Raw genomic sequence first — 14,659 nt, 5'->3', positions numbered from 1 at the left:
AGATTTGTAAGAAATGGACATGAGATAGAAAGACAACCGTTTTCACCCTTCTGCAACACATCCAGTGTCAGACTTTCTCACACGATGTATTTCTGTGCAAGGTGGAGGCACAGAAGGATATAATCCTGAGAGAAAACTCACAAATAGCTTACTTGTAAGTGGAAAGAAGAAGGCATAAAGAGACTCTGGACTAACCGTGGTGATAGAGAATCTTGTGTTCTTGCTGAAGTATGTAGTCAATATTTACTTAAGCAATAAGCTGCAGCCATATCTGTGTTATAAACCAAAGTACTTTGCATGCTGCACATGTAGGCTTGACCTTTCTGCTTGCTTTCGTTCAGGTGTCTCAGACACAGAAAATATTGTGGCTGTTGCAGTGCAGTACTGCCCTTGGACTGCTTGATACCCTGGGAAGTCCCACAGAGATTTTGCAGCCCAGGGTGGATCTCTTGCTGTGGCACCCTTGATCAGTTCCATACTGATGACAGTTAGTTTTAGCCCTATTAGATGGGACTGCATGAGCAGTAGTTGTACTTCATGATTATAGAACAAATGTTAGATATTTTATAAAGTGGAAACATTGCAGGGTTTGGGATCTTGTTTGGGAACCTCTTATTTAATTTCTAGTCCTATAGTGAGGTGGTGCCTGTTAAATAAATGATGGCATTCAGCTGAAGCATTCTCAGTAACTTTTGATGCTTTCTTTGATTTTTGTTTTCTTCAGATAAAGAAAGAAACAATTGACCTTCTGGAGATGTGTATTATAAAGCTGTGCAGAGAAGGGTCTGTGAAGCTGGGACTCTTTTAATAGTCTTACCAACAAGGAAGTCGTTTGCAGCTGCGTTTTACTGTTATCCTGTCTGCAATTGGCAAGCAGTGAACGAGTGATGGAATTAAGAATTTTTACTTTTCAGAGGTCTCTCGGTACAGAAAGAATGCACATTGCAACTTTTTTGGAGTTCTCTTTTAATAATAAAACAGAAGTTTTGTTTGTACTTTTGCTATGCTTTTTATTGCACGAGCAATGTGATATTGAAATTAGAGATATATAGCATTCAACTGCTAGATTCACTGCTGTGTCTTTACTTTTCTCATGAGACTTACAATCTAGTTTTTGCCTTAGAGGATCTTTGAAAATGTTGCATGAATATCACTAATTTGTCAAAGCAGTATCTTTTTTTCTGTTCTAGAGCTGGCCAAATGCTGCATTTTTGCTGTTACATGAAAAATTATCTGTATTTTGAGACTTATTTTAGTCAGACTGTTGAAGTGTGCAAAAAATATTCCTCTGTTTGTCCATTTAAATTAAAAGGCAATGATTTCTGGCTGATTCTTCTGTCATTGTGGATAGTAGGGAATAGATGAATTTTTTTCAGAGGGCAAGGTGGAATAGGGGCAAGCAGATCATCATCATCTCGGAAAGACATTGGTCCGAATCGGATGTTTTGAGAATGAGTTGCACTTTTGTGATTAAGAACACATAACTTTTTTACAACTTTTAGTTGCATCTAAATCAATAGCAATGAATGTAGTAGGTTAGGAAAATGGATTTGATCTTCCAAAGCAATGTTTTCTGCATGTGCAGTCCTCCCCAGTGGCATCCAGTGCAATTGGAGTAGAGCTCCTTTCATTGTATGCCATGCCTGTTAGTTGAGCAGCTATAGAAGTGAGGGGAGAAGAAATAATGCAGCTGAGATTACACAGACATTCCAGTATAGCTGGCAGTATCCCTGAAAATGACTAATACATAACAATCCTACAGAACTGTGGGGCAGGAAAAAGCATATATTTAAGCTTTTCCCGGAGGCATTAGCTGGACACCCTGGCCAAAGTAACAAGCTGATCATGGGGATTCAGGCACAAGCGTAGAAAATGAGGAAGTGCTAGATCTAGTTAATAAGTAATTCCTGGCCATAATGTAGGTTTGAACAAACAATGAGGTCTCCCAACAGTAAGGACAGTATCTCAGCTTAAACACTCTCCAGCACAAGTATATTATTCCTCCCTCTCACCAAGAAGAAAATGAAAAACAAGACAAGCTTTATCCCCCAAGAAGGAGAGGCACCACGTCCTTCCAGATGTCCGGATAACAGTGCCTTCAAACAACAGAAGCTACCAGCTTGGAAGCCCCAGCTTACCATTGTGACTGTGCTCTCCACCTTCTTCCTCACGGGCGCATTCTGCCTTTCGGTGGGAGTCTGCCTCATACTGTCTGCAAACAGTGTCCAAGAAATCCAGGTTTGTTTTGGGGTGGTGTTCTTAGATATTGTATGAAGAAGAAACTGGGCTATGTTTGGAAAAAAAAAAAGACTTTGAATTTTTACTTATGGATAAAGGTAATAGCAATGGCTTCGTGCCTTGGACCTATGTCCAGCAGCCATTGTTCGTCTTATATCCTCAGAGATAGTTAGTTACCCATAAAAATGGAGCAATGGGTGCTAACAGCTGAAATATGGGTGGTAATTACTGGTACTGGCTGGTATTATCAGAAATGTAATTATTTCCTGGATTTTTGAAGGGAAATAAATTAATTCCTTTGATAATATTTGGTACTAGAAGAACATACATATTAGTGTAGGGGGGGAAATCTTAAAATTAAGGGAGCCATGATGTTCAAATGCCTCCTGAAGGCAAGGTTGTTTAGACCTGTGGTAGTGTTAATAGATTCCTGGTGGGAGCCAATACGTAGCACTACATCCAGGCTGTTCAAGAGGGGTGGGCCCTAGTGCATGTGGGGATTTGTCAAGCATTACTTGGTCTGCCAGACCAAGCTGCAGAAGTGTTCTTCACTCAGCACTCCTTTGCTGAGAAGCAGATGTGGAGGTTCTGCAACAGTCATCAAAAGGCTCTAAAACAGCTTTAAACTAGGGATAAAATTTGTGAACATTCACTGAGGCCAAGTCCTGATTCGCTGTCCCTGTTGAGTTTTAACCATGTTTTTGGCAGTCCAGAGTGACTTAGGAGGGAACTGTTCTGAGAAGTCTTGGAGCTGAAACACTAACCTTTTTCTGTGTGCGTGTCCATTATTACAATATCTCTGCATGTTCACTTCTCTGCAAGATTGATTATTCAGATAAATGCTCAGATTGTTCAAAACTCCGTGAAAATACCTCTAATTGGAATAAGGAATGCCACTGTTCTGTTAATTTCACCCTGAAGGAAGATATATTGGTAAGTGGATGCAAGAAATAAACTCAAGTTGCTTCATACCTCCTGTTATTTATATCCTTGGATGATAAGATACAGTAATTCTCCTCTGTAGAATTCCTGATTAAATGTTCCATTTACTTTTTAAAAATTAGAAATACTCAAAGTTTTACCTTTGCTATTAATTTTGGTATATATTAAAAATGGTTAAGATCAGGCTACCTCTGTCCTTGTTTGGGAGATGTCCAAGGAGAAGATAGGGATGGAGGAAATGATGTTTAATTATGGAGGTGACTTTCTCTGTATTTCCTGCTTTGAGTCAGCAGCAAGCCCCTTGGCCTGGCCTTTGTTGTTACTGGACTGCTGAGCTCTCAAATGAGGAGGGAATCCGAAGCTCTGACTATTTGTCATAAGTAAACCCCTGTAGTCTTTTTTACAAGGGTTATGCTGTTAATCCCCAAGGTCCTTGAAATAATTCATGTCTAGCAATGTGATTCTGCAGTTTGACTTCAGAGAAGGATCCTTCATTTCCTGTCCTAAACTACTGGGTCAGGTCACTGAGTCTGTTAAAATGCTTCGTGCTCTGCCAAAGAAATCTGTTGCTTAATACTGCATAAATGATCCCTTAAAATTGCAGCATAATTTGAATTATAAAGGCACTTACGGGTTTTTCAGTGTTGAAGATGCTGTTAAAATACTCTTGATTTTTCGGATTACAGTGATGTTTGAGATTAGAGGTCTCTTTAACTGAATAATGGGGGGTTTATAGTTTAATAATCCTCTTTCTTGCTTGTTTTTGCTTGACTAGCATTCTCCTTTTAATTACAGGACTGAACTTTCGAAAGGGTCCAAATAATTTATGAGAGGCAGTCTTACTTAAAAAAAAATCTGAAGGAATTAAAAGCTAATGGGGTGCTTTTTGAAGTGTTTTGTGCACCTTCTTTATGGAAAGGGAGTGTCTGTCTCCACAAAATTACTAATTTATTGCAGGTTCATGGCCAGCTATGCCAACTTGAGTAAAATCATAATCCGGCATTTTTATTTTAGGTTTCAACTGGTGATTTGAAGTAAGTTTATTTCTGTACCAAAACACTAAAACTTTCAGTTGGGGTAAAAACTAGATTCTAGCCAGTATTTGCTGAAATAATGATGTTGTTGAGCAATTGAGTGTAGTTACCAGCACTTAAATAAGAATTGCGTACTCTGTTCCTCTCTTTTTCAGCACATAAAAGGGTTTTTCTTTTTGTACATGAGCTCACTTTATTGCTTGGATTTATCCTTCAATTCTAGGGTGATGTTTTTATGTACTATGGCCTGCAAAACTTCTATCAAAACCACCGTCGATACATGATGTCAAGAAGTAACGCACAATTGTTGGGTCGAAATGTAAATGTAAGTTTTCTTCTTTATATTATGAGATTGTCAGTATTTCCATCAGGTGCATCTTTGACCATATGGAGAGCTAACTAGGCGTAACTGTGTGTTAAGATGACTCTAGAGAATAATAAGAAGGTACATATTTTCAGTGTTTGGCTTCTGCTTTTATGATTGTTAGGGCCATTACATCTAATAAGTTAATAAGAGAGGAAGATTGAGGAGATAAACAAAAGATGTCAGTCCAGTGTTGCAGATCTCAAACCAGCACCTTCTAGGGATGCCAATTAAAAATACATTGTCTTTTACAATTAACATACTGAAAGTTTTTCCTTCTAATGTCTTCAGTCTTAGCCAGAAGAGATTTAAGTTGTGCTTTTATTGTTGGGTTAGGGGATTAAGTCATTCTAAGTCTTTCATTTTGCCATCTGGCTTTGGAAGTGGACAAGGAACAGGAAGAGGTTTATGGTGAAGTGGGCTATCATGTAGCATTCTGAAATATGCAACTTAGAGGTCTAAAGAGGAGGCTAGACAGTGTCAGCTGCAGCAGGCCTGCATGAGGAAATTGGAGAATGCAATCATTGCGTTCAGTTTTTTTATTTAGAAATCTAAAACATGTTTTCTTTGGCTTAAAAGTAGCATTTCTTAATATACACACAGTCCGCGCACTGTCCTCTAAGTACATATGATGATTCTGCTGTAATAATCTGTTATTTTAATAAAATGCTTCCTGTAACTCTCAAGGCATGTTTCTTCTACATCTGCTTGTCCAGATGTCCAGTCAGCTTGTTTGTTTGTATCCAGGTGCAACTGCTTTTGTCTTTTTTGCCAATGAGATACACAGCTTATTAGATATTTGAAGATGTTTCCGTTTTCAAACCTGAAGATTTATAGTTTCTCATTAACTGGGATAGGAGAGATGTGATAGATTTGGGATAGGATTTTGGTTTTGATGAAGATTTCCCCACACAGAACTGTAGTGATGTGGCTAACTGCCTCTTCTGTTCTTCAACACTGAAGCAATCCAGGTAAAAATTAAAAAGAAGGGGAAATAAGATGTTCTAGGGTAAGCCACTGTGACATTTTACATCATAGCAAAGTTAAGTTAAAATTTTGGGCAGATCCCAAAATGAGTTTTTGTAGTCTGGAGTTTGTGAGTCCACAGTATAATCTGGTGAACATTAAGTTTACTTACTGTGATATGGAAGGTGTTTCTCAACTACAACCCCCTTCATTTGGATATATCTCTAGTGTGACTGAAAGGTACTGAGACTCAATTATTCAGTGGCTTTTCAGAAGAAGGGATGGGAGGAGAACATTAACACCAGAAAACCTGTGCCTGATTGTTCTGTGGCCTGGAATGCAGGTTCGGAAGAGCTACTGCGCACCCTTCGCCACCTACCGAAACGGGACGCCCATGGCTCCATGTGGTGCTATTGCCAACAGCATGTTCAATGGTAAGGACATTCTACACCTGCCTTACTACTTTCCACCTGAAGCTATTTGATTACTCCAGTCCAGCTGAGTCCCAATACTGCAAGATCTCTGCCTCTCTCCCACAAAAGGTTTTGTTTGATGGTGCAGCTGTGGTGAATATGGAGGTCTGCTTCCTCCTGTTTAATAACTTGCCTCTCATTTTGGAACTGAGAAAGATGTTTTCATTTACTAAGGCTCTCTTCAATGTAAATATACAACAGAACTGAGGAATTGAATCACTGGTGTGATTTAGTGTACTTCCTTGCTAAAAAATACATTCTTGTACAGTGATGGGAGAGCCTAGATTCTGCCTTCCCATAACAGTGTGCTTAGGAGGAAGTGACATGTTCTGCACATTGGTTTGGACCTATGGATCTGTGTGGTTGGATTTTGTTCTTTGAATGCCTGTATAGTGTTACTCAGTTTGATCCCAGTTTTGATCTTGTTTATAGTAACCTAGTTGGCGTAATCCGCCCATGAGTACATTTAGGCTGAAACCTAGAAGGGCTTCCAGCCATGAACAATGGCAGATTTCAGAATGGATTTATTTGGGACGAAAGGAGATTTCTACAGACTTTTCTCCTCTACCCCTCCCTTTTTGTCGTCCCCCTTCAGCACCCTTCCCCCCCCCTCCCCCTTTTTTTTTTTTTTGTTTCCACATGTTCCACAGTTCTTGGCAATGCAGCAACTGTTTCCAAGGAGCTGAGCCACCCATGCCAGAGGACTTGTGAACGGAGCTGCATTCAGTTTCTTCTAGATGCCTTTGACTTTTATCTGCCTGTGCACCTACCTGCTCCCCTGGAAGTCTGATTTACTGGGCTGGGCTCAGACACAGGCCAGCAGAGCCACCTGTATGCAGCCCCTACTCTTCTGGAGGTCTGGCTGCAGGACAGAATGTTCCTGCAGAGAACTATGTTGAGGATAAAACTCTTCGTGTCTGCCTTTGCATCAGACTTCAGTGCATGGTGTGATGAAATGTTCCAGCTGCTGGTGATGAGGGGAAAGATGGTGATATCTGAATCCCCCTCGCTGCCCTCTGGTGTGAAAGAGGGTGCTTTTAATTCACTTTTGACAGCTTAGCTGCTTGTGTAATTGCTCTCTAATCTTTTTTTGTAAAATGAGGAATGTGGCCAAGTTCCTGCCTTAGGAAAGGCTTTTAACCCAAGCTACCAGGTAAGGGAGCAGTCAGGCAAGCAGCTAAGCAGTCAGAGCTCAGAGAATAGCAACACCTGTTAATAAACCAGTAACAAACATCTGGGGACATAGTGGGGCACAGAATGATCACTTAACCAGAAGAGTGTGTCTGAGCCTTAAGAAGCTGTGTAAACACTGGTTTTGTAGCAAGATTTTTAAAAGCATGTTTTCATTGATGCTTATGCAGTTGAGTTGTGTTTTTCATGGTGCCTAAAATGCAGCCCCTCCACATCTAGGTGGTCATCTGTCTGTCTCTGCCTGTTACATCATTGGCTGCCTAGGTGCTTATATAGGTGCTAATGAGACCCATAATGTTTTTGCCTTATGTTAAAGTAAGCTAACTAGGAAAATAGAATGGATAAAAACAAATGCTTTTTACCAACCAAAATAGGATGCCATGATTACTCACAACTTTTAACTAAATGTTTCTCGATTGAAAGTAGTGTTCATGTCCAAGTTGGTAAACAAGGTCTAATTAGCAAAAAACTAGAGTTTTCTCCAAAGGATCATGGATTCCTTTGATTGCGCTGTCACCCCTTCTCTGTTTGCTGGAAACACAAACCAATCCATTTAGGACAATGGCCAAAGAAAGGCTAAGGAAAGCTAACTGGGAGAGTAACTTCTGTAACTAACTAGAGAGCTCCAAAAGTGGTTTGCAAATAATTTTGTCACGAAGGGGTTGAGTCTTGCACATTTCTGTGCATGGGGTTCAGTAGGAATATTGGTACAAGCATATTCAGTCCTTAAAACTTCAGAAGTTCTAAGGCTCTGGAACCTTAATTGTTGTGGAGTGTGCAGTGCTCTCTACACATTCATGATGCAACCCTTCCAGGATTTCTTTTTTTGTTTTCTATTCACTTGAAAGATGCTTCAGTATGACAGATTTTGTTAGTCATGGTGGCAATTGGAGTGACTGTCTTTTACTCATACGTATTGTTTCTTATATTCCCTGCAGATACTATTGATCTTTTTTACAATCATAACTCATCTGTTATTCAAGTACCGCTGCTGAAGACTGGAAACAGTTGGTGGACAGATAAAAATGTGAAATTTCGCAATCCAAAATCATACAATCTCTCCTCTGCATTTGCAGGTAAGACTGGTTCCACTGGTATTCCTTATGTTTCTGTAGCTTCCCTACACTAACTTTCCCCTGTGTATAAGGATCTCCCACTCTGACATGAATTGCCTTTGGAAGGAATACCACCCAAAGCATGTTGGAGTTTTAGAGGGTGACTGAGAGCATAAGACAGATTTTAGCTAAAATATATATTTTTTTTAATATTTTTTTTTCAATCACCGACTATAGAAATTGGGAGCAAGTGGTTTTAGAAGACTGAAGTTAGCCCACATCAACACTTTTCTGTGTAGTTTCTTTTAGGGCTTGATCTGTCCAGAGAAAGCAAGGATGCAGTCACTTTATTTTTTCCTACTGAAAACTTCTATGAAGGAGAATTGCATGTCACGTCTTTCCTTCTTCGTGCCCTTGCAGATTCTTAGGCAGTTGTGAGACAAGTGAGGCTGCCATCATCACCAGTTTTTTTGAACAGCTGTTTCCTAGGGCTGTTTCTTTGTTACAGTTGATCTGTATTGAAGTGGAACTAAAAGCTCTCTAGTTTGGATCAGGGCAGTGCTGTGCTGGGTGCAATATGCAAGAGTTAATTATCTAAGGAGTCTTCATATGATAGATTCTAAATATCATAGGCTGTGCCATTAGAGTGCAAAAAGGTGTCTTTCCAGTGGTACAGGAATAAATTAACATGTAAAAATGAAGGCAAGTGCCTCATTACAGAGAGCATGTTGCTCGCTGAAGAGGCGAGAATCCAGAATAAATAGTATTTTCATTTGCGCATGCCACTTTGTTTTTCCTGTGCTTGAAGTCTTGAATGTGTAGCAGCACCTGGGTACTGCTAAACTCTGTTCTTTCCCGTTTGAGATGAGTGGAGATGCTTGGGTGAAACGTGCTACATAGCATATGGAATTTTTTCAGTACTGGACAGAGTCTTGTGTCTCTTTCATATCTCATATTCTGTGTTGGTTGTGAGTAGGCCCAGAAGTTATTCACCAACCAGTGTTTTTACTGACAGTGTGTCTTCCCTGGTTTCTTTCCTTATCATAAGGGACAGCAAGACCTCCTTACTGGCAGAAACCAGTATATTTGTTGGACGAGGAAGATGAACAGAACAACGGTTACATGAATGAAGACTTCATTGTCTGGATGCGTGTGTCAGCCTTTGCCTCCTTCAGAAATCTTTACCGTCGTGTCAGACGGATAAGGCAGTTTGCAGATGGCCTCCCAGCAGGGAATTACACTTTCCATATTTCCTATAGTATCCTTTCACATTTTTCAAGACTAATAGATACTTATAACAAGATGGAAGTGTGTGGGATTTGTATAGCAAAACAGCAAAGAAACCAAGCAAAACAACCGCAACCAAATCACCATGTTTTGTGGGTGATGAGACACCACAAGTGGATTTTCTTTAGCCCATGCAGATGGAGTTGAGACATGTTACTCAAATGGCCACACATGACTCTGGAGTTTACTTCTGAGAGGGCTACTTTCAGCTGGAGAGACAGCACATGGGAGCTTTACACAGAGTAAAACTGAAGAGTAGGAACCTGAAGAGATGGTTGAAGATGTTGTTTTAGCTGAAATATTTAATAGTGGCCTCATCAGATGTATAGATACTTTGCTGGGGTGCACAAAGTACCAGAGGTATCCCTGCAGTTGAGAAGTGTGCGGGTTGCCTGGGGTCAGCACAGCCTGCTGGTTGATTTGGGACACGTGCTGACAGGAACTTTTGTGCTGGTGAAAATGCACACTCACACTGACCTTTGCTGTCTGAAACTCTTGTTTAGTCAGCAGGAGTTATGTTGAGATGTCTAGAAATTTCTCTCTCAGCCAACAGAGCTATGATTTAAAATGTTGTAGCATGGTTCTATTCTGAAAGCTTCCATGTGGAGCAATGGAAGGTAAAATCATAAGCCATTCTGGGTAGACAACATATTAGGTAAAAGTGACCACTTCCCCTCAGTGAGAAACGTAAGCCCGAAAGACTCATTTTCAACTGATTATTCACAACAAATTAATGTAGTAGCAGTTGCATAAATTATGAATCTGAAATTTATAATGTGAAAAAAAAGGTATTTCCATTTTCATACAGAGACTGTATCTAAAAGAACTGAATTCTTACCACCAGCTGCTGCTGGGTTTTGGACCCAGAACAGCAGAAACATCACAGATCAGTTAAAGGAATTTTTGCAGCAAATGCAGATCTGTAGAATGCTTATGCCTTGGGAAGGTTTTGAACAATTACCACTACTTTTTTCTACTCCTGGAAATGTAAACTTTGTCAGTGAAACCTTAACATCCTTCTACCAGATTTCCCTGTTGCCAAATTCAAGGGGAGGAAGCATGTGATTCTTTCAACCGTGGTTTGGAGTGGAGGAAGTAACCCATTTCTGGGAATTGCCTACGTGGTTTCTGGCACAGCAGCAACTCTGACAGGTTTTGTCATAACTGCCATCCACTTGAAGCTCAGAAAAAAGAAGACATACTTTCAGAGGGAATAAGGTTCCATGGCCTTCTGGACAAAGACAAAGGTGTGCTGTGAATGAAGAACATGCTGCACAGACCTTTCATTCTTTGCCCTGAGCTCTGGATCTGTTTCAGTGACAGATTTGGTGAACGTAAGGAAACTGAGGAGTGCTATTACATCATACAAAGCTAAACTTACCTGAGGCTGCATTCTTACTGATGTATGTGTGCTCTTCAACTTGTTTCATAGGAAACTTGGAGTGAGATGAGCTTCAAACAACAGATAGTGTAGTGGGTTAGAGTTGCAAAGGGAAAGAAATTATGTGGTACTGATGTCTGGCCTGAAGTAAGGGTCCATCGTCATTTTTTACTCAGCCCTTAAACAATACTTCTCTTGACTTAAACAGAGGTTTAGATGGGTAAAAAGTGAAGTTTTGATCCAACAAAAAGCTTGAGCAGATAGAACTTGGTGCTCAAATCTGTTTGTGAGCCACATGTATGGGCTGAATGGCTTGGCTTATGTTTTTTATATACCTTTTTCAGCTCTCTTGAAAAAGCAACCAGTTTAGTGCCACATAATCATCATCGTTTGATACTCAATTTACGATATTTTTTTGAGTTTGTTTAAACCAAATCTATTGGTATTATCTCGGTACTGAGACTAACCTGAAAGCCTGAGGGCATCAAAATGCTGATTACGTTTCTGAAGTTATGATTTGATATAAGACTTAAATTCAAAACTCCTGTAATGCTAAACTTTTTAGCTAAAACATCTACCTAATATAACTGTTAGGCCACAATTGCACTCATACCTACCCCACCTTACCACGCAAAAGTTCACAGACTCTCATGTGATGTGAAATGTGTCTTCCCCTTTCAAGTTTCCATTTCTCTGGTGTGGTGACTTACTGTCAGTAGAAAACAAAGCATCAGAAAATCTGTCAACTTCATTTTCAGGAAGTAAACACTGCAGCTCGTGAATAGGCTTATAAATGTTAATGTTTCGTGTTCAAAATGTTACACATTTGAGAGTTCTTTCCAGTTTCTCACAACATGTAGGAACACCACTGAAGAATTTAGGTCAGGTATACCATGGTACATCTGAATTTTTTAAAATGTTTCTGTTTTGAAAGTGCAAGTGGAATAACGCACTTTAAATAATGCCTTACCTTCCTCTCCCCTAAGAAGACCCTCCACATTTACACCAAGAAAGAAGTCACACACTAGAGCAAGAGAAGATAATGTGGCATGGGGAGGCTCTGTGCCTCTGTCAAGGGCAACTACATCTGCTTTTAGAAGTGTCTCAGGCACTCAGAAGCCTGTGGCCTTTGACAGATGTCCTCTGGTGAATCTGCTTGCAGCCACGTAAGGTATTGTTTCCTTTAATCTCTTCTTCATAATTGTGCCATGAACAGCAGAAGGGATGCTGCTCAATGTCACAACCCAGGCTGTTGGTACAGTCTCAAACAGTGGTTTTCACTGACCTGCTGGGCTAAGGTGCGTGTCCCATCTGCTTTTCCTGGTCAGGGCCAGTCCCCTCCATCTGAAACAGGGTTCCAGTATTTCAAACCCTTGCATGGAAATCTGTCAGAAACTGTGGGAGAACCCTACCCCTCACTGGACTGGACAAGACAGAGCACGAAGCAGTACATTTAACAATGCTTAAGCTCATTACTCTGTAAGTAATTTTTAATAATGAGACTGCACCTAAACATTCTAAGTCCTTGTGAAAATCTAATCCTATGCAGTCCTCTGGAAAGCCAAAGTTGCTGCCAAAAATGAACTTAGGATTTCTGTCTCCAAACAGACCACAGGAGCCTCTTTCTTTTTTTTTTTCCTTTTTTTTTTTTTTCCTTTTCTTTTTTCTTTTAATCCTCTGAGAACTGGCTTGAAGGAAATGATATGTCATTTGTGTGGCTAAGTCACAGTGCAATTGTCGCTGACTTTATTTCTTCATAAAGTATCTGGTAAAAATGTTAGTAAAAGAAGACTGAAAAATGAGTTATGTATTTCAGTGAGTCAGTGTCTTCCAGAAAAAAATGAAACAAAACTTACTTAGAAAACACAGTCTAACAAGTAGTGCTTGCAGTTTGCCCTTTATCTCCCAGAGGTTTGTGCAAGAACCTCTTCTCTTGAAATGTACCTTGTCTTCAGACCCCTCCACTGAGAAAATCCGTCTTCACACAAATCTTCCTTTTTCTGTTATTCCAGCACTTGTCTCTTTTTCATCTTTCCATAGCTTTAAATACATCTTACATCTTTCTTGTACCCCCTGAACTGTGTCCTTGGAATCTGCTGCTTGAGCTCTGGTAGTTACTTGCTAGCTCAGAGCAGCTCTGCAGTGTCTGTCTTGTCATGTGGAATTGTGCTGCCCAGACCAGCACAAAGAGAATGGCAGTTTTGATAAACTGCTCCCAGCAGATGGAATCTGCCTTGCTCAAAAGATGGAAAATGAGTTTTAGGAACAACCTTTTACTAAATTTTGCACCAGTGCTACAGTGGTGCTGTTGGTCTGTCCTTCATGCCAGAGCTTGCATGAATGTGCCTTTTCAAGAACATTTTGTAGGTGTCTTCCTAATTGCCCCCATTGAGGAATACTCCTCTACCTACATGAAATGTTTATTGGAATTGTTTTATGCTGCTGCTGCCTTTATCCCTCTTGTGCAGGGGCTGAAACAGAAGTGAGAGCTCTGGCTGAAGGACTGGCCTAATGTAACAGAAAGATACTAAAAGCCACCATTAATTGTTCCTAGCTGTGGCATGTCTCAGGGGATTGTCCCCTTTTGTCAGCTGCTGTTACTACCAAGAAGCATGATTCTACACAAAAATCCAATGTGATTTTGAATTAATTTATTCTGGCTATTAGTTCATTAACTCAAATTGATCAGGGAAAGCATACTGAGATATGGAGAGCAGAGGTATAAAGGATCTAGAGATCTTTCACTTTTACTGAGGTACAAATTGCTTTTAAAATACCTGGAGTGTCATGAGCAGTACTATGTCTTTGGCATAGAGCTGCTTTTACATTGCACATTTGATTATATTAATTAGGATTGTGTGTCTCAAGTAAAGAAAAATAAAGCCTTGGTAAAACTTTTCAAAATTGAATTTTAATTAGCTCATCTATCAGCATACCTCCACCAATAAGTGGGCCTTTTTCTCTGAGAGATTAACTTATGTACACTTCTCAATTCAGTACAAAGATGTGTGAGTTTAAGATTGCTGAATGAAGTGAAGAGCTGCACCTGGAAAGTATAAGTCAACAGCACCACTGTGAGTGCTACATCACTGAGCCCTAAAGCATTTAAGATTTTAGATGTATTTTTTTAAGATTTTAGAATCATCAAGGTTGGAAAAGATCATCAAGTCCAACCATCTGCCCCTACAACTCCTAACCACTAAACCATCTTCTGAAACACCACAACCACCCATTTTTTTAACACCTCCAGGGATAGTGCCTCCACCACCTCCCTGGGCAGCCTGTTCCAATGCCTCACTGTCTGTGAAGAAATTTTTCCTAATATTCAATCTGAACCTCCCCTGGAGCAACTTGACCCCATTTCCTCTTGTCCAATCACTAGGGAGAAGAGGCCAACACCCACCTCACTACAACCTTTCAGATAGTTGGAGAGAGCATTGCCATTATTTGTAATATTTTGGCATATCAAAATTACTAAATTATTTTAATCCCTTTCCTGCAGGTGCCAATACTTTAGAAAATAACATAATACTGAAAAAATGGCGTTTGCTGTCAAAGGAAAATGGTGGTTCTTTTGTGACTGCTGCCTAAAGCCTTATCCATTGCTATATATTCAGCCCCTTTGAGCTGGTGGAACTTTACCTGTATTGGAACGGGTTGCCCAGGAAGGTTATGGAAGACCCCTCCCTTGAGGTGTTCAAGGGCAGGTTGGACAGGGCTTTGGGCAG

At 40.1% G+C, this 14,659-nt stretch overlaps 2 protein-coding genes across 6 annotated transcripts in view; both read left to right on the top strand.

The window, feature by feature from the left end:
- CMSS1 (cms1 ribosomal small subunit homolog) overlaps positions 1–1,330 on the top strand; it is a 243,125-nt gene extending 241,795 nt beyond the window's left edge. For all 5 annotated transcript variants that reach the window (XM_051608069.1, XM_051608072.1, XM_051608073.1 and 2 more), the window contains one exon: positions 725–1,330. In XM_051608069.1, the coding sequence (XP_051464029.1) occupies positions 725–808 (84 nt within the window). In that variant the 3' untranslated portion in view covers positions 809–1,330. The remainder of the gene's footprint in view (positions 1–724) is intronic.
- Positions 1,331–1,966: 636 nt separating this feature from the next.
- Positions 1,967–10,883, top strand: LOC127389350 (cell cycle control protein 50C-like). Its single transcript, XM_051629765.1, has 7 exons — positions 1,967–2,238; positions 3,061–3,171; positions 4,438–4,539; positions 5,888–5,978; positions 8,147–8,284; positions 9,312–9,521; positions 10,577–10,883. Exons 1-7 carry the CDS (start codon positions 2,023–2,025, stop codon positions 10,765–10,767), a joined length of 1,059 nt encoding a protein of 352 aa, XP_051485725.1. The 5' UTR covers positions 1,967–2,022; the 3' UTR covers positions 10,768–10,883.
- Positions 10,884–14,659: the final 3,776 nt, after the last annotated feature.

The sequence above is a fragment of the Apus apus genome, chromosome 1 (genome assembly GCF_020740795.1).
Source record: "Apus apus isolate bApuApu2 chromosome 1, bApuApu2.pri.cur, whole genome shotgun sequence".
Lineage (NCBI taxonomy): Eukaryota > Metazoa > Chordata > Aves > Apodiformes > Apodidae > Apus > Apus apus.
Note: the sequence above shows the minus strand (reverse complement) of the source record. Positions and strands in the feature narration are given on the sequence as shown.